At 39.2% G+C, this 19,996-nt stretch overlaps 1 protein-coding gene across 3 annotated transcripts; it reads left to right on the plus strand.

Moving 5' to 3' along the window:
- The first annotated feature begins 678 nt into the window (after positions 1-678).
- Positions 679-19,897, plus strand: LOC126781076 (villin-like protein quail). Of its 3 annotated transcripts, XM_050505877.1 has the most exons (17): positions 743-795; positions 1,319-1,492; positions 2,323-2,418; positions 14,629-14,742; positions 14,850-15,058; positions 15,133-15,331; positions 15,405-15,710; positions 16,185-16,481; positions 16,829-17,008; positions 17,106-17,192; positions 17,390-17,483; positions 17,675-17,902; positions 17,996-18,133; positions 18,257-18,412; positions 18,578-18,684; positions 18,811-18,996; positions 19,540-19,896. In XM_050505877.1, exons 2-17 carry the CDS (start codon positions 1,463-1,465, stop codon positions 19,651-19,653), a joined length of 2,541 nt encoding a protein of 846 aa, XP_050361834.1. In that variant the 5' UTR covers positions 743-795; positions 1,319-1,462; the 3' UTR covers positions 19,654-19,896. The 3 variants fall into 3 exon arrangements, with proteins under 3 accessions (XP_050361835.1, XP_050361834.1, XP_050361833.1); XM_050505878.1 differs by lacking the exon at positions 1,319-1,492 and having other exon boundaries at positions 679-795; XM_050505876.1 differs by lacking the exons at positions 743-795; positions 1,319-1,492 and having other exon boundaries at positions 2,248-2,418; positions 19,540-19,897.
- The last annotated feature ends 99 nt before the right edge of the window (positions 19,898-19,996 follow it).

The following is a 19,996-nucleotide window of genomic DNA, read 5'->3' on the forward strand; positions in this document are numbered from 1 at the left end:
TAGTTACGCTCATTGTGTTAGTACGAAAAGGAAAGATAAACCTATAACACCGATCTTCTGACTCCTCAAAGTCTATACATACATCCTTCGTGGAGAAAGATATTTGTTTCTAATGAAATCCCGCAAATACTTTAACTTAAAAATCTAAATAATAAATATCTATAAATAAATAGGTAAAGACAAACAGTTCAGTACTTTCCCTCTTTGTGTTTTTTGTATGGTAGGTAGGTATGCATAATGAAATTCAATTTAGTATTACAATTTTTTTTAAATTAATAGAAGAAAAATTATATGTTCGAAACAAACTGATGACCGCCCTATTCCCTTGACCGCCGAGATGAATTAACACAAATTAATTATTTGAAAAGTCGGTTGCGCTTATGGATTGAACCCGCGATTTTCGGTATAGATTTTCGTGTTCTACTCATTGGGCCGTCTCCCCCTGTCTAGCCTGTTACTATTATTTTTATTCAAATGCATAATGCATTAAAAACTTTAAGAACTATAATACCACCAACATTTTTCATAAACCTTTCGACATTCGACTATTATAACACGCCGCATATCTAACCAACGAAAGTGAACATACAACACAGTGGACACAAAGCGCGCGTCGAACCGTGGTTCCTGAACCAAATGTATTAGCTTGCGAATCATTACAACTTCTAGTCAGTGTACCGTCTCTCCTGTGAGCCAATCCTCATCAGCGCCAACAGTGCCTGATATTAATCAAATACTTTCTACGTTCAAGAAAGTGTAGCAATACTCCTAAGAACATTGATGGATACATATCAGGTGCATCTTAATTTTTTGTAATACATAATTTCAGCTTAGAAAATTAATAAATGTTTTTACTAATTTCTTTTAAAAACGGCAAACAAATTTAATAAAATTAGTAATAAATGAAATGAATGAAATATAAGTTATTATTACCACTAATATTATAATAATTCGAACACTAAAATATGAAAATTAAATTGTATTTCTATAAAAGTTCTAGTATTTAATTATAGGTGTAACGAGAAGTTGTTTTAAATTAATTCATATTTAAAATCAATCGCCCAGTAAACTTCTATCATAATTATCATTAATATGACGCATATTAGTGTGATACGCCAATATGTATTAAGTACCAATTGAGCATATTTTTTGCCAACAAATGTTAATGAAGTTAATGCAGATGAAAACATGATATTTTAAACGCCGTCATCAATTGCCCGCAGCACGGCACTCAGACTTTCGAGAAAAATAATTTATTCCTGTATTTATGCGTGTTCAGTTAGCGTGAAAAAAAAATCTTTTCTCGTCAATTGATCAGCGGTACTAGTTAGTCTTGGACCATACATCACCGTCACGGTCGTCTTATTTGGTGCGCTCTTGAGTGGTTACTGGACGGAGTGTCTGGTGGGAGCGAACGGCTTGTAGTGATGGAGCCAGTCCGTCCCTGACCACGGCCAAGAATATGCACATCCTGGAAATAGGCGCCGAACAAGTAAACAACTTTGTGAATTAGTTTTATAGTGATGTTTACTAAAAAAAAGTGTGTCAATTATAATTAGTGTGTTCATATGGTTTTAATATTTTTACGTATTTTGATGCTACTATAAACATAAGCTTTTCACATTGAAAGTTGTGATATAAGTATTAATTAATTAATTCTTTATGTTAAACATCGTTTTTTCATCTGATCGTTGAATATTGAGATACTCGTGGGGCTTAAGGTTGAAAGACCACAATGATCAATAACTTTGTGTGATTTGCTATTATTACTTAATCATTAATAGTATTTTTATTAATATTTTCATTGTTCTGCGTACTATTTTATCCACATTACGCGAGGTTACTATTGTGTGCTATTGTTATGAGAAACTTAAAATACCCAGAGTGAGCGAAACAAACGTAATAATTTTTTTTTTCTTAAAAAACTAAAATCATATCCAAAGTTTTTATAATATATAACTTAAATATATTCAACTTAAATATTCTAATATCTTTTTCGAGTAGGAACTAACCGTCGGTCGGACCCGCTGAAGTTTATAAATAGATGCCACTATTCTGTCAGGAAGATATAATTAAAATGATGGTCTTGCATAAATATAATATGACGCAGATTTTTTTTTAATCATTCACCTTATAGATCAATTTTTCAAAGGTCTATTTGGATATTGCCTAATTCCTATATGACATTAGCGGGTAATTCTAAATTTTGTTAGCACATAGTAGAAATTTCGATACGAAGAAGTTATAACAAAATCAATAGTAATATCAGATGTTTATGTTAAAATAATAATGGTGATATATAGTGTTTATCATGTGGTGCAGGAAGACGAGGGAGGACAGCCGCGGACAGCGCCCCAGGAGGCTACCTTCCGCACTGTTCCCCGAGATCACACCACCTTTTTAATATGGAGAGTCACGGTAAGTTATTTTCATTATTTATTATTTATTTATTTATTTATTTATTCTCTCCCACAGACAATAATGTTTATATTTTCTTTTTTTATAATATATATAAATACAGTTATATGTGGGATACAGGAGCCCATAATATATACTATAATAATTACGAATAAGATAACTAGTTAATAATTTCATTCATATTTTCTATAAATAAGTAAGTAAAATTAAGACTTTTATATTTTATCAAACATCTTTTAAGAACCGTAACACAAATAAACACAGTCTATTGTTTAAGCAATTGAGTCTTTGATAGCAGTGAAATTAATCTTTAACGGTAAAAACATTTTAAGGTGGTTCGTAAAAACGTTCATAAATATGTAGGTTAAGGTAAACCGAAGGTACGATTTCTCTTAAAGTAGGACTTATTTATAAAATAATTAAAAAGTATCTTATTTCAAGCTTTCTAAAATTAATTAGAAACAGATTGTTTTCATCGATAAAAAATATAAAAATATATTGTACTTATTAAATTACATTACATTAAAATGTAAAAGACACGTCACAATAATTTTGTAAATCTACATAAAATTCAGTGGTGCTTGCCCGGGTTTGAACCCACGATCATCGGTTAAGATTCACGCGTTCTTACCACAGGGCCATCTCGGCTTTTCGCATTGGAGCAGCGTGGTGGAATAAGCTCAAAACCTTCTCCTCAAAAAGAGGAGAGGAGGCCTTTAGCCTAGCAGTGGGACATTCACAGGCTGTTACGGTACGGTTATGGTTACATAAAATTAGTTAATTTATTTTTATAAAACAAAAAGACGAAACAACGAATATGTTATGTATATATTACCATTGTTTTCTTTCTTAATTATAAAAGTTAAATTTAGATACGGTTAAGAAACCTGTAAAATGTACCTGAAATGTACCTTACATTAACAATACTGTTACAAATAATATTTTTATGAGAGTAGTTAAGTAATATTAAATATATCTGTCACTCATGAAATCCATGCGAAATGGCTGTTAAAGCCCAAGAACGCGATTTACAAATAATGTAACAAATGACTGCAGACTATTGAGAACTATCACGCATACGTTACAAAAGGTTTATTCACGTCGGATTTTACTTTCACTATGTATGACAATACCGTATAACTCAACAATATAATTGTATCCTCTATCTAGCCGCAGTCTGTTTCCTCAATCAATCCGGCATGAATATAAGTCTATATTAACATTTCCTAAGAAAAGAAATGTACTGAAATATGGAACTACATACATTCCTACAAACAAATCTTGATTTAATATTTATTTATTTTCAAATTATACCATGAAAATTTCTATACTATAAGAGAGCAAAGATGTTTTCAATTAATTTATGATAATCAATTTCAAAGATGTTTTCAATAACCGGAAAAGCTTATTTTCTCGTCTTCCATCCAAGATGATAATAAACTTAAATTCTCAAATAATGTTGTATTGTTAATCGCGAGAGCAGTAAAAGACGAGGGATTAATATTGCTAGAAATAAAAACTGTCTCAAGGTGGTGTCGGGTTCATAGTCCACAAGTCCCTCGTTAACAACGTTGTGAAAATCGAGAGCGTGTCGACTAGGGTGGCGTACCTTATACTCAGAATCACCAAGCGGTATTCTTTGAAGGTCATACATTATAAGGTCATACGCGCCGACTTCGACACACTCCGACGATGAGGTTGAGGTCATGTATGAGGATTTATCTGAAGCCATACATACCAATAAGACTCATTTCACTGTTGTAATGGGGGACTTTAACGCGAAGCTGGGCAAACGATTCGGTGATGAGTTAAAGGTGGGACCACATGGAATTGGAGACCGCAACCCTCGGGGCCAGATGTTGGCCGACTTTATGGAGAAGGAGGGACTCTTTATGATGAACTCCTTTTTCAAGAAGCCAGGTCAGCGTAAATGGACCTGGGTGAGCCCTGATGGGAAAACCAAGAATGAGATAGACTTCATCTTGTTGACGAGAAGACAAATATTTAATGACGTCTCCATGATCAATGCAGTCAAAACTGGGAGCGATCACAGACTCGTAAGAGGCTCATTAAATATCAATGTTAAACTCCAGAGGTCCCGACTGATGGAGTCTACGCTCCGACCATCACCTCTTCAAATCCGAAATCCCGAAGCCTTTCAGCTCAAACTCCAAAACCGATTCGATTGCCTAGCAGACTGCGAGGAAGTGGACACATACAACGACAGGCTTGTGGAAACTGTCCGTACGGCTGGGTCTAAGACCTTCAAGACCAGCCGTACAAAAGGAACCAAAAAGATCTCTGCCTCTACCCTATGGCTTATGGAGGAAAGACGGAAAATGATTCTGACGTCCCCAGCTGATGCTGCCAGCTATCGGCTGATCAACAGACAGATTTCAAAGTCTCTAACTCGCGACACTCGCTAATTTAATACAATGTGCATTAAAGAGGCCATCGAGCGGAACAAAGGCTCTAAAGTGTTCGCCAGAGATCTGTCTGTTGGTCAGAGTCAACTGAAAAGGCTGAAAACTGAGGATGGCAGAATAGTCAGAGCTGTTGGAAGAGGTTGAGAAGTTCTACGGTCAGCTGTACACGACAGCTCAATCACCTGTCAGTAGTCATGCTGCAGATCCCAGAGCAAGACTAACCCGACACTACACTGAAGATTTTCAGGACGTCAGTCTTTTCGAGATTAGAATGGCTCTCGGACAACTCAAAAACAACAAGGCACCTAGTGATGATGGTATTACAGCCGAGCTTCTGAAGGCGGGTGGTACACCGATCCTCAGGGCTCTTCAGAGGCTTTTTAACTCCGTCATAGCCAAAGGTCAAACGCCAAAGGCATGGCACAGAAGTGTGGTGGTACTTTTCTTTAAGAAGGGTGATAAAACCCTTCTGAAGAATTACAGGCCCATCTCACTTCTGAGCCATGTTTACAAGTTGTTTTGGAGAGTCATTACGAATCGTCTCGAGCAAAGGCTTGACGACTTCCAGCCAGCCGAACAAGCCGGATTCCGGAAAGGCTTTAGCACCATAGACCACATACATACGCTGCGGCAAGTTATACAGAAGACTGAGGAGTATAACCAGCCACTTTGCTTAGCGTTTGTGGACTATGAGAAAGCTTTTGATTCGATTGAAACCTGGGCCGTGCTGAATTCTCTTCAAAGGTGCCAAATTGATTATCGGTATATCAGGGTGTTAAAGTGCTTGTACGAGAACGCCACCATGTCGATCCGACTCCAGGATCAGAACTCAAAACCTATCCAACTGCAGAGAGGTGTAAGACAGGGAGACGTGATATATCCGAAACTGTTTACCGCTGCATTGGAAGATGTTTTCAAGCTTCTGGACTGGAACGGACTTGGCATCAATATCAACGGCGAGTACATCACTCATCTTCGATTTGCCGATGACATTGTAATTATGGCTGAGACCTTGGCAGACCTAAGCACTATGCTCGATGACCTCAGCAGGGTTTCCCAACAAGTGGATCTAAAAATGAACATGGACAAGACGAAAATCATGTCGAACATCCATGTTGCACCCACTCAAGTCAAGGTTGGAAGTTCTGCACTCGAAGTTGTAGACAACTATGTCTACCTAGGTCAGACCATCCAACTAGGTAGGTCCAACTTCGAGAAAGAGGTAAATCGTCGAATTCAACTCGGCTGGGCAGCATTCGGGAAGCTACACGATATCTTCTCATCCCAAATACCGCAGTGTCGCAAGTCGAAAGTCTTCGACCAGTGTGTGTTGCCAGTGATGACTTATGGATCAGAGACGTGGTCGCTCACAATAGGCCTCATAGGAAGGCTCAAGGTCACTCAAAGGGCAATGGAGAGGGCTATGCTCGGAGTTTCTCTGCGAGATCGAATCAGAAATGATGAAATCCGCAGGCGAACCAAAGTAACCGACATAGCCCGAAGAATTGCTAAATTGAAGTGGCAGTGGGCGGCTCACATTGCTCGCAGAACTGACGGCCGCTGGGGCAGAAAGGTTCTCGAGTGGCGACCACGAACCGGAAGACGCAGCGTGGGCAGGCCCCCTACAAGGTGGACCGACGACTTAGAACGAGTCGCGGGAAGCCGTTGGATGCGGGCAGCGCAAGATTGGCCAACGTGGAAATCCTTGGGGGAGGCCTTTGTCCAGCAGTGGACGTCTTTCGGCTGATATGATGATGATGATGATGATGATGAAAAACTGTTATTCAGCGTTTGACACTCCTCTCAGTAATAATTCAGTATCAAGAAGAATTGATGAAAGGGCAAAACACGTAGAAATATCATTATGTGATTACTTAAAGAGTTGCATCCATTTAACTTAATGAATCGATTTTACCATATAACGAAACTTTTAACATACGTATGATATATAAAACAAGAAAACTTACATGATTTATAATATTCATAGTATAACAGTTTACACAAGAGCAAACAATTCTATTTGCTATATTTTATCCGCTGCTACTGATGGTGCTTCAGCAATGACAGAACGCCACAAGGGTCTTGTAGCGTTTTTGAAACGAGTAGTACCAAATGTACTCGTTGTACATTGCATTATCCATTTTCAGCATTTGGTTGCAAAAAAAATTAATTAGTTCTGCATACATCGCTCCCGCCGTACATACGCCGTGGAGTACCGGCTTAGAATAGTACTCCCCCAATCTCATCCCGTGGGTGTCATAAGAGGCGACTGAGGGACGGGGAAAAGGGGGGATGGGCAGCAGCGTCCCCCCTCCCATAAACATCTTACCCCCTACTGCGCTCGCCAACACGCCTGCCCAGCGCGGCGAGTATGGGCAAATCCCTCCCTTAATGGCAGATGCGCCCAAAAAAAGGCCCCCAGTTACCGGCAAGCCCGCTAGGCCCGACCAAGGTAGCGGTCGCGGTATCGGCAGGGCAGGGGGTGCTAAGAATCACCGGTTCACGGCAGGCTACCGTATAAAACGACTGAAAATGGCAACGTATAATGGACGCTCGATGAGGCTGGACCATCACCTCGCCGAATTAGAAGTAGAGTTAAGTCATATAAACTGGCATATACTGGGGTTATCTGAAGTCCGAAGACAGGGGGAGAACACGATAACTCTAGAGTCCGGTAACTTACTCTACTTCCGCGAAGGTGATAACCTCTCCCAGGGTGGTGTCGGTTTTCTTGTCAAAAAGGATCTCATTAGCAGCATTGTGGAAATCAGTAGTGTATCGAATCGGGTAGCGTACCTTGTCCTAAAACTTTCCGACAGGTACTCCCTGAAGGTTGTACAGGTATATGCGCCAACTTCGACATACTCTGATGATGTGGTCGAAGCGATGTACGAGGACATCGCAAAGGCCCTCAACGACACCTCGAGGGCCCACTACAATGTTGTTATGGGAGACTTTAATGCTAAAGTGGGAGTACAAGATAGCGGTGAATCGAAAGTCGGACCTTACGGCTTGGGCTGCAGAAATCACAGAGGGCAAATGCTGGTAAACTTTCTCGAAGCGCAGGGGCTTTTTTTGATGAATCCTTTCTTTCAAAAGAAGCCTCAGAGGAGGTGGACCTGGCGAAGCTCCGATAACGTGACAAGGAATGAGATAGACTTTATCATTTCGAATAAAAGGCACATATTTAGAGATGTTTCAGTGATCAACAGGTTTAATACCGGAAGTGATCACCGCTTGGTTCGAGGCACTCTAAATATCAACTTAAAAGCCGAAAGATCGAGAATGATGAGGTCTACTCTCCGACCTACCATGCTCCAAGCTGCTCAAGGCTCCGAAAAGTTCCAAATGGAACTTCAAAATCAATTCACCGCGTTGGAAACCATAAGCAGCATTGATGAGAGAACCGACACGCTGGTCAAAATACTGCAAAACACATCCCGCAAGTGTTTTCCGTCACAGAGAAGAGACAACGCACCAAAACTCTCTGCTGAGACACTCGAGCTCATGAGAAAACGACGAGAACTACCATCGTTTTTGTCAGATAAGGCCTTAAACCGAACAATAAAAACGCTGACGCGACGCGATCTCCGACGCTCCAATACCCGTGCCATCAAGGCTGCGATTGAGCAAAATCAGGGATCGAAAGTGTTCGCTCGCAAGTTTGGGAGGCCGCGTCTGACAAAACTTAAAACTGAAAATGGTGGGGTCGTTACCTCTAGGCCTGAGATTATCGGAGAAGTAGAGAGGTTTTATGGGCAGTTGTTCTCTTCAAGATCGGATAAACCCGTGGGAATCAGTATTGATGACCAGCGCGCCCCTCTTATGCGCCATTACTCCGAGGAGCTCCCGGTCGTTGACCAAGGAGAGATTAGGGCGGCTCTAGAACAGCTTAAAAACAACAAAGCTCCGGGAGATGACGGAATCACAACAGAGCTGCTTAAGGCAGGCGGGACTCCGGTCCTGAAAGAGCTAGCAAGCCTCTTTAATTCCGTCATCCAACATGGCAAGACCCCGGAAACGTGGAGCGGGAGTGAGGTGGTACTGTTTTTCAAGAAAGGTGATAAAACCCTCTTGAAAAACTACAGACCAATCTCCCTCCTGAGTCACGTGTATAAGCTGTTCTCAAGAGTCGTCACGAACCGTCTCGCCAGACGACTTGACGAGTTCCAGCCCCCAGAGCAAGCCGGCTTTCGATCAGGCTACAGCACCGTGGACCACATCCATACTGTTCGGCAGATTGTGCAGAAGACCGAAGAGTACAATCAGCCGCTGTGTATGGCATTTGTGGACTACGAGAAAGCCTTCGACTCCATCGAAACCTGGGCAGTGCTCGACTCATTGCAGAGATGTCATATCGATTGGAGATATATCGAGGTACTGAGATGTCTGTACAACGCCGCTACAATGACTGTCCACATCCAGGACTGTAAGACGAAGGCGATCCAACTGCGCAGAGGGGTGAGACAGGGGGATGTAATATCCCCGAAACTGTTCACCAACGCGTTGGAAGACGTTTTTAAAACGCTGGATTGGACTAGGTATGGAGTCAATGTAAACGGCGAGTACATCTCACACCTTCGATTTGCCGACGATATCGTCATCATAGCAGAGTCGCTGGAACAACTCACCGAAATGCTGCGTAGCCTAGGCGAGTCTTCCCGGTGTGTCGGTCTCGGTATGAACTTGGACAAGACCAAGGTCATGTTCAATAGGCATGTCGTGCCGGGACCGATATACGTCGAGGGGAAACCTCTCGAAGTTGTTAGTGAATATACCTACCTAGGACAGATAATACAAGTCGGTAGGAACAACTTCGAGAAGGAAGCCGATCGAAGAATTCGCTTGGGATGGGCAGCATTTGGCAACCTTCGTCAAGTCCTCAAGTCGTCTATACCGCAATGTTTGAAGACGAAAGTCTTCAACCAATGCGTCTTACCTGCCATGACATACGGTGCCGAAACGTGGACACTAACTGCGGGACTAGTCCACAAATTCAAAGTCGCTCAGCGTGCTATGGAGCGAGCTATGCTCGGAGTATCTTTGAAGGATAAGATCAGAAATGAGATTATCCGGAAAAGAACCGGAGTCACCGACATAGCTTGCAAAATTAGCAGGCTGAAGTGGCAGTGGGCTGGTCACGTATGTCGTAGGACCGATGGCCGTTGGAGCAGACGAGTCCTAGAGTGGAGACCGCGAATCGGCAAGCGCAGCGTAGGGCGCCCTCCAGCCAGGTGGACCGACGACCTTAAGAAGGTGGCGGGCACCAACTGGATGCGGAAGGCGGAGGACAGGGAGCTTTGGCGCACCTTGGGAGAGGCCTATGTTCAGCAGTGGACAACGATTGGCTGTTGATTTTTGATTTGACATCGCTCCATTACGGGATTGAAGCAATCAATAATATTGAAAGCAATTGAATGACTGACCTATTAATTGGTAAGCTTTGTCATGTAAATGATGAAAATTACAATCACCAGCTGCTATATATAATAATACATTTATTCTTTTTCAATTCAATCTGTTTCACACTGACTGGAAATGTGTTTTCAACCTGAGTCAAAACAGAATCAAAATCCAATTACAATTTTGTGTTTTGCCTCTTATTTTTTTTTTCTTATTGATTGTGCTTGTTAAAAAGTCTGTATATTTGAATACCATTTAATAAATTTCAACTTTAGGCTCATTTATTTATTTATTTATTTTCATTTTATTTTGAATTTCTTTATTATCTTACGAAAGGGGTGACGATCCTAAAAAACCTTTTCTTGGTTTAATATATCAATTGATAATTTTCAAAGATTTTCCAAATTTTTTCACAAGAGAATTAAAGCTCAATCTTTGTTATCTTATTTCGCGACGAGATAGTTATGTGAAAGGTTGACCTAAAAATCTGTTTCATTTATTCACACGACACAATCGTGGTTTCAAACTTTCGACATGTATTATATCGGTGTCTCGATCACTTTAAAAATAAAAAAATAGCATTATTTAAGAATTATAAAAAAATAGTTTGGAGAAATTCAATTAGAAATTCGGGTGGAGTGGAGTCATTTACCTATCCGTATATATATAAAAAAATATGTACCTACTTACTAGTTTGTTATTATTTCAAAACATCATTTAAATAGGATATTCAAGAAAAGGCTATTATGTCATTTTAACTGTAATCTGTTTCCCGTAGTCGTAACAATCGTTAAGCGAAATAGGAAGAGAAAGGAAATTACTGACTCTTATCTGCGACCATATCTAATCTACCTTTACTTATTTTGCGTATGGCAAGTGAATGCAATCATTATATAAATTTTTATCGCAGCCTATATGTGTGTCCGTAAATAAATAATTTTATGAAAGCTTTTAGGAATGGCACAGTATAATATTAAGTCGAACTGTTTTATGGGTTTTTGATTATATTTATTACGAAGTGATATGTGTAAGTATATATTAAGACAATTGATTTCTAAAGGAACAACACACTGTGATTAAGCCCGTTTATGTCAAATGATGTTTTGTCACGTGTATCCGCTCTGTAGCAGAGTGGTCTGGTCTGATCTGGTCCCTTCTTATTGAGGAGAACGGAAGCCTCTGTCCCAGCAGTGGGCATTTATGGATTTTTACTTTACTTATTTTTAATTACAAACAACTATTTCTCGATATAAGTAGTAACAATAATTGTAAAATGGCTGTACCAGCTATTTAAAATTGTATGTGATTCCAAAAACATGGAAATAAACAAAACGAGAGAAAGTTAGGTACAGTTATGCATGGGTAGTAAATTGCAGTGAGATGCATGCTTGGCGTAGTGCCCGCACGTCGCACGCTCGGTAGTCATCCACAATGCGATGTCTGGACATGATTTACGGCCTGCATCTATGATTAATAATAATAATAGTAATAAGCTGCTCACCTCGATACCGTGTTCCAAATGTTATTTGATAAAGATTTAAACTTGAGTTTCACTTGTGACAAATACTATACATACTAAGACTATATAATTTTGGAGTAAGCTCCAAAATCTTCTCCTCAAAAACGGAGAGGAGGCCTTAGCCTTAGCCCAGCAGTGGGACATTTACAGCCTTTTACTGTAATAAGACTATGGTAGACATTTTACTTCCTATATTATTATATGTTAACTGATGAATGAGTTCATTATAATAAATTGATATGTTGACAACAGGCAGCTTGTTGTTATGTCTAAAAATATTAATTACTATGACATCTCAAAATAAATACACAATATTTACGTTATAGGCCATGTGACAAATGCATTATATTTTAAATTACTTTTTTTAAGTATTATAGTAATTAAATAGACATAATAGTGTTAAATTGTATAGAAACCTGATGTTAACTTAATTTAAGTGCAGTAACAAATTAATAATACATTTTTTTAATTTTTTTTATAGTATAGATTAGCGGACGAGCATATGGGCCAACTGATGGTAAGTAGTCACCAACGCTCATAGACATTGGTATTGTAAGAAATGTTAACCCTTCAAACCAGAACACAACAATAACAAGTACTGCTGTTTTGCGATAGAATATCTGATGAGTGGGTGGTCCCTACCCAGACGGACTTGCACAAAGCACTACCACCAGTTATATACAAACTGTTAAAAATAATTTCACATTAATGATTAAAGCATTTGCTAATGCTTTGGAACTAATTTGCGTGGTAACATGCACAATAATAAGAAGTTTAATCAATGGTTGGTAGCTACAGGTGTTGTCATAAAAAAATAAACTAAGTTTATGTATTGTTTAAATAGTTTTAGTATTTGTATCTAAGTATGTAATAATACTTTATAAAAAGTTTTAAGAGTGCATGATTACAAACTATTGTAGATAATAGACCATTCGTAACGGAGCCGTGATTCATTCCACCAACATCTTAGTACCGCTAACACAAGAGCCACCGAGCGTCGAGCACCAGCCAACCGTGACCATCATATTTTAACTCGCTTAATATCATTTAATAAATAGGTCACCAGATTTATTGAATTCGCTATCACAAAGTCGAAATGCTAACTGCTAACATTGTTAAGTTAATGTGTGGAATTATCATTAGAGATGAAACGGATATTTGGCCTATCCGAGCTAAGTTTAATTTTCGGCCGGGGACCGGATAGTATGTTAAACAATAATACCGGATAATAGGGACGTAACACAGCAATCAAAGAAAAAAATAGTATATAGGTCAAATTTAGATACCGGTTTAGTAATAGTAATCACAAATTTAATAAACTTATCTTAGGTGTAGTGATGTTGAAACGCAATTTTTTTGAAATTTTAGAAAACTGAGTAGCAAAAACTTAATTCATAATAACAATCGAAAAATGTTTTAGAAAAGTATTAGTCAACATTTACAGCCCATAAAAATAAATCGTATTAAATACAAATTTAGAAAGTAATAATGAAAGAGTAATTTAATCCTAATTTAAGGCGATTGTTATCTTTAGGTATTAATTACATCATTAGAACAAAAATACGTATATAAATATATACACGTATAATATGTAGATATATAATCACATCATCTTTACTTTTCAAAGACAAGTAACAGTGAATACTGATGATTGAATTATCATTTCGTGTTGAATTGATGTAGTTAGTAAGGAAACATGCATAACATTACGTTGTTGATTCTGATTTGCGTTGAAATGAAAGCGTTTCTGCTAAAACTAAGATCTCGTGCATTACTCGCATGTGAAACGTCATCATTTTATACGTGACTTCGTTATTGTACCGATTTAATATATATACGTATTCATAAGATGCAAGTTGTATTGTAAAACTCCGAGACTAATATGAAATAAGGTCTGGAGTACTTTATAGCAAAGATTTTGGCTTATCTGCTGCTTTACCACTATGCTAAACAGGTTATTACACCTATTTTTAAAAATGTATCTCAACTAAATTCTATAGTGCTAACGAACCACTAAAAAACATAAATTTCTTATATTTAATATTTGCCATTCTCAAATTTCAAAAATTTATCATAACGTCGGTTGGCTATGTAAGCAAATGTTACGTTGGTTACGAAAATAATATAAGTACAAATCCTATATTCGCTGATCAGTTGAGACTTTTTAGTTTACACAGCCGTATGACATAAAACATGGTGAATACCATTTGAAATACCCAGTTGACTATTGGATTAACTATTGACCATTGGATACTCGTAATCATAGACATGTCTTCAAGATATTTTCCTTTATCGTCAGCAAGAATATTAAGTCATCATTTGCCCCCTTTTTCCATTAATTTAGGGTTAGTGAAGTATGTTAATCTCATCATCAAGCAGATAAAATTTAAATGGCGTTGATCCGCATTAGAATTGGTAAATACCAATTGGATGGTCCATTTTAAATCAAAATGAGAGTCTGTAGGTTTTGATTCTGAATAAAACGTACTTAATATATGGTTGAATGATTCTCTTAATCAATAACGATTATATTAACTTTCTATATACTTAATTTTTTTATAGAATAGGAAGGCGAACGAACAAATAGATCGCTGATGGTAAGTGATCACCAACGCCCTTAGACATTGACATTGCAAGAAATGTTAACCATCGCTTACATCACCAATGTCGCTTACATTGGGAACTAAGATGGTATATCCTTTGTGCTTATAATTACACTGGCTCACCATTCAAATCGAAACACAACCAAGTACTGCTATTTTGCGGTAGAATATCTGATGAGTGAGATGAGTTGCACAAAGCTCTACCACCATAAAATTATTACTTTAGTTCGACTTCTATTAAATTTATATTTATTTACAGGAGTCGGGTACAGAGCTCTTACATCGGTCACACTATGGCACATTCTATGATACTGAGGCATATTTGCTTTATTCTTGCTCACTTCCGGGCCAGCCTGCTGGACCAGATGTTATTGTGAGTCAAATTCAGATGAATATTATTTACACTAATTTAGATATTTATTTCACTATAAATATATATTCCTTTACTAATAATCATTCACATCATATTTTATTGGTTAGCGTCGTGAAACAAAAGAAAATGGCAACGGAGAATACGCCGAGCGACACGTGCATGCCTGGGCTAGCGAACGCAGCAGTTCGCTAGCGGCGCTTACGGTGCGACGCGCTACTCAACTATTAAACCATTTAGGGTCGCCAGTGGTGCTCTACCGGGAATGCGCAACTAAGGAATCACCGAGAATGCTATCGTATTTTCGAGACGGCATAAGGTTAGACGAAATTTGAAAGGCTTTTTAATTAACTAAACTTCACAAAATACTTATTAATTACATTTTATTGGCAGGATTATCCGTAATAGTTCCTTGAATGGTTCTGCTCGTCTATACCGCGTGCGCGGTCATAGACCTGTGGTACTTCAATTAGAACCAGTATCATGGGCACAGCTATCCTCAGACGGTGTGTTCGTGCTGGATACATCTACCTTAATCGTTTTATGGCTTGGTCGCGCTGCTAATTTGATTGAAAAAATTTTCGGTGCTAAGGTTAATATATTTTGATGTCATTCTAATACGATCCTTGACTTCTTACAATATTATAAATAATTTTAATTTACAGATCGCCTATCGCATGGCACGTGGACCAGAAAAAGGAATGATGATACGACGCATAGCAATTGCACATGATGGTTACGAACAAACATTGCCAGTGGCAGATCGCGAGCTTCTGAATAATCTGCTTGAACTTCGTTCACGTTCTATTCGACCGCCACCTTCCGTCGCAGAGTCCCCGCGACCTGCAAGATTATATAAAGTAACACAGCCTCCGAGGATATCTCCCATAAATGTACCGTCACAAAAGTCAGCAGCAAGATTGGAAGAAATCAAACGCGCGCCTCTATATAGAGAAGATTTACAGGATGATGTAAATAGCTGTTATTGTGTTTGTTTCCTGTATATTTAAGTGACGTGACGTTACGTCTGAAATATTTCATATAATTTTGATAATGATAACCTCCGGATCGATTTCCGCTACGTCGGCCATTCTCAACGCAGAATAGCCAACTCCGCAGAAGATTTCTAAAATATATGCGCAACTTGTACTCTTGTATCCGACTATGAGAGTGCCGGAATAGAGAGCTATTCCGGCACTCTCATAGTCGGATCGGACGGCAATCCGACACAGCTATAGATCAGGGCAGGACCCATAACTTTACGTGTTTTATTAAACTGGCTGCGAAGTTTATTTTTGAGACCCAGATAGAATTTTCCGATACTTTTATTGGACCGACCGAGGTGTACTACGAACTAGGGACTTCATAATCTGCAACCGTAGCTACAGCTACTAAACCAACAAAGCAGACATAAAAAATAATATCTGACGTCATTTTTATTACAGAGTGTGTACATAGTTGATGGCGGGTCTCGCGGAGTATGGGCTTGGGTAGGCGCGAGCGCAAAGCCTTCTGAGAGTCGCGGAGCTCTCGCAGCAGCTAGAGGCCTCGCGCGAGCCAAGAGGCTCTCAGGTCCAGTAGCTACCATGGTTGCTGGGCGCGAGCCGCTAGAGTTTGCAGCGTTATTTCATCGCTGGAGCTGGGCGGATGCGCGTCGCGACGTACGCGTTCGAGCAGCCCGATCTGCCACCACGAAGTTGGATGCTGTCAGTCTCGCTTCTAATGCATGGCTAGCTGCTGAAGTAAATAGTAAACTGCTGACGTATTTTGTTTAAAATAGTTTTAATAAATTACAACTACTGAATCCTCATCAATATCGTGGACAATATTAAACACTAAAAGTAAATAGGACTTAAGTATACAGAAATATATCTTGTCCAAATTATGACCGCGTGGAATGTTGGCAATCATTGTAGTCGCCAGTATTTCTACTCAAACCTCTGAAAGATTTTTGACAATTAATAAACAAGTATAGTGGTTTATGCATTTATATTGGATAAAGATTTGAATTTAAATGAAATATTACATATATGTCAGATAAGTTTTACACTAAAGTAATAGCTGGATGTTATCTTAATCTACCTTTCAGGCCCAGCTGCCAGACGACGGGTCGGGCTCGCTTCGTATGTGGCGCGTGTCGCCTGCCGACGGCGAGCTGCGGGAGATCGAGCGCCCGCAGCAGGCCGCCTTTTACGACCAGGACTGCTACATCGCGCTCTACACCTACCACGCTCCTACGGGAGACCAGACCATACTCTACTATTGGATGGTAAAATCGATTGTTAATATACGGTATATTAAACTGTTAATAAAAGTACAACTCCATTTAGTGATTATAAAAATAATTTAATTCTTGAATATTTTAGGGTGGCTCTTCGCCAAATGATCTGAGAAATTTGGGTGCTAAAGAAGCCAAAGATCTCTACACTAAGTTAGCACGTCTTCCCATTCAGGTGAGCTTTAAATATGTCTTACTCGTTATTTAGTAATAAGCGTACTGGAAATGTGGTATTAATATTATCTAGTTTAATTTATACTTTTTCTGTTCCAACTAAAATGTTTTTTGAACAAGAGCGTACAAACAAACGCGTCTATCTTTATGTTTGTGTTTATGTTTTAAAATTATATAATTGAAAATAAATACTTTAAGGCTTGGATATATCAAGGCAAGGAACCGGCGCATTTTCTGCAAATCTTCAAAGGTCGAATGATTACTTACATCGGAAGTGCAACCGACTACGATCGTAAGAAACTCTGTACTAATTGTAGAAACGGATTTAGTAAAAATTGCTTAGAGTTCACTGCATTTAAATGTTAAATGGATTCTAATTTCGGAAACTAGAATTGAATACATTTAAAAAAGTCATTTTTTAGGCTTCTCAACTCGATCCGTCTCAAAAGCTACGGACGAAACCTGTCTCTTACAATGTTCCAGCGAGCGGGCGGCGAGTGGTCCCGCCGCCCCGCGCTCTGATCCGCGTGTCGGGCCAGTACGCGCGCGAGGCGCGCGGCGCGCAGGCGGGGCGCGGCGCAGGCGCGGGCGCGTGCTACGTGCTGCGGGACGGCGCGCGCGTGTGGGTGTGGTGCGCCGCCAGCGCCACCGGCGACGAGCGGGAGGTCGCCAAGAACATGGCCGCCGCCGACCACACGCTCGTCATGCAGGGTAGGGCGGAGACTATGAGGAAGTGAAGGACTTCAGCGAGGTCAGCATGACTTCAGAGTGTTTTTCGCTACGTGTCAAATGATGTCGTTTCAGGAAAGGAGAAGCCAGACTTCTGGGCTGCTTTGGGCGACAGACGACAGTTACTAGAGCCGTCCCCGCTTAAAGAAGTGGAGCGTCCACTACCTCCCCGCTTGTTCTACGTCTCACTCGGTGTGGCCGGTCAATACTCGTGTAAGTCGAAGAAAACATATTATAATTACCACTCCGAATTTATATATATTTATTATTGACCACTCCGAATAGTATAATAGAATAGTAATAGTAGTATAACGCGGAACAAACTCGTCATTGCAGTCGAGGAGATAATCTCGTTCAGCCAGTACGAGCTGGCGCCGGAGATGGCGGCGGTGCTGGACGCGCACGCGGCGGTGTTCGTGTGGCTCGGCGCGCACTGCGGGCCGCGCGCGCGGGACGACGCGCGCGCGCTCGCGCTGGCCTACCTCGCGCACGGTACTAATTTTAATAACAAACAACAAAAGTAAAACGTAAAGACCGTAGTCTTCATAGGTCGTCACTACATAGGCTGTGGTACTGAACCAAACTTTAAATGTTCATCTCAACCTAACAGTATTAAATTTAATAAAGCTTATACATCCCTTAACATATGTTCCTCAGATCCAGCAGCCCGAGATCCCGAGACACCTGTGATTGTAATCAGTCAGGGCCGAGAACCGCCAAACTTTACTGGATTCTTTCCGCACTGGAAAAATTCTATGTGGAAGGTTAGCTATATTAGAAAACCTTGTTGTATTCAATACAAAAACTCTTGGCTTGAATTTTTGCATTTGACAGATTAGTTGAGTTGTATTAATAGTTAAATATTTCGTCACCACTTATAATTGTTACAGGGTCACAAAACATTCAGCGCAATCGTGAGCGCTTTGGAAGGTAAAGCGATCGTTCGAGGAAGTAACAACTCATTAAACAGCGGGAACAGTGAGAACCGCTTCGACCAACACGAGAAGTACCCGCTGTCCGTGCTGCGCGGACCCAAGGAGCACATGCCAAGCGACGTCGACCCGCTCACGAAGGAGGTACGCTTAATATACAAAACAAATATCTTTAGTAAAAGATATTTTCACAATACAAGTACTTTTGAATCGTCAATTGTTACCATCTTTTATTTTATTTTTGCTATAATTTCATTTACAACTATATAAATTATATATTTCTGAGAATGTCTGAAACGTATAAGATACACTGGTGTATGCAGGTGTATTTTAAAAACCTTTAAGCTTGCTGGTAAACGTCAGTTAAAAATAACAGTTTCACAACGGCTTCTGTCATTCACTGATGAACCTTATGAATATATGAATCTTGAAACCACGACTCGGAGAATGTCATGTATTCAGCTCGTCCCGAATCTCTTTGCTATCTACTTGATCGTTCAAATATAATTTATGAATTAGACATGCTGCCTGTTATATATAAAATATAAATGCAGGTAATCGGTTTAATAAGCTTGGTTACCATGTATGAATAAAATGTTAACATAAACAGCTTGCACGCATTTCTTTTTTTTTACTTATATAATAACTTTTAAACACAAGTGAATGGAATTTAACTGTTTTTTGCAGCTATATCTGACCCACGACGACTTTGTATCAACATTTAACATGGCTTACAACGAGTTCCGTTCATTGCCTTCGTGGAAACAAAAGGAATTGAAAAAATCCGTGGGACTGTTTTGAGACAATAATATTTAACCTTATTAATTATCACATCATTTTATATACTTACTTTAAAAAAAAATAGCTATAAGTTTTATCTTTTTATTATAGTAACACGTATATACTTTTTTACTATGAAATAAACCTTTTAATAATATATTTAGAAAATATGAAATTTTAATATTATAAACTATCATAATCGTATTTGCATTTAATGCATAAAATACATAACCTAAACGCATTTAATTTGTAATAGTTCGAGATTATTCATTATTTTTCATATTCCTGTTGATTTATTATATTATTTATTATTGTTATCATTAAGAATAATATATTAGTATTTTGATATAAATAAAACGATGAA

This window comes from Nymphalis io, chromosome 3 (genome assembly GCF_905147045.1).
Source record: "Nymphalis io chromosome 3, ilAglIoxx1.1, whole genome shotgun sequence".
Taxonomy (NCBI): Eukaryota; Metazoa; Arthropoda; class Insecta; order Lepidoptera; family Nymphalidae; genus Nymphalis; species Nymphalis io.

What these genes read in the sequence shown, in the direction of transcription:
- LOC126781076 (XM_050505876.1), top strand. Translation starts at nt 2,290, where the DNA reads ATGGTGATATATAGTGTTTATCATGTGGTGCAGGAAGACGAGGGAGGA. An exon ending in CTGCTGGACCAGATGTTATT is followed by an intron (nt 14,743 to 14,849) that starts GTGAGTCAAATT and finishes TTTATTGGTTAG; the next exon opens with CGTCGTGAAACAAAAGAAAA. An exon ending in TATTTTCGAGACGGCATAAG is followed by an intron (nt 15,059 to 15,132) that starts GTTAGACGAAAT and finishes TTTTATTGGCAG; the next exon opens with GATTATCCGTAATAGTTCCT.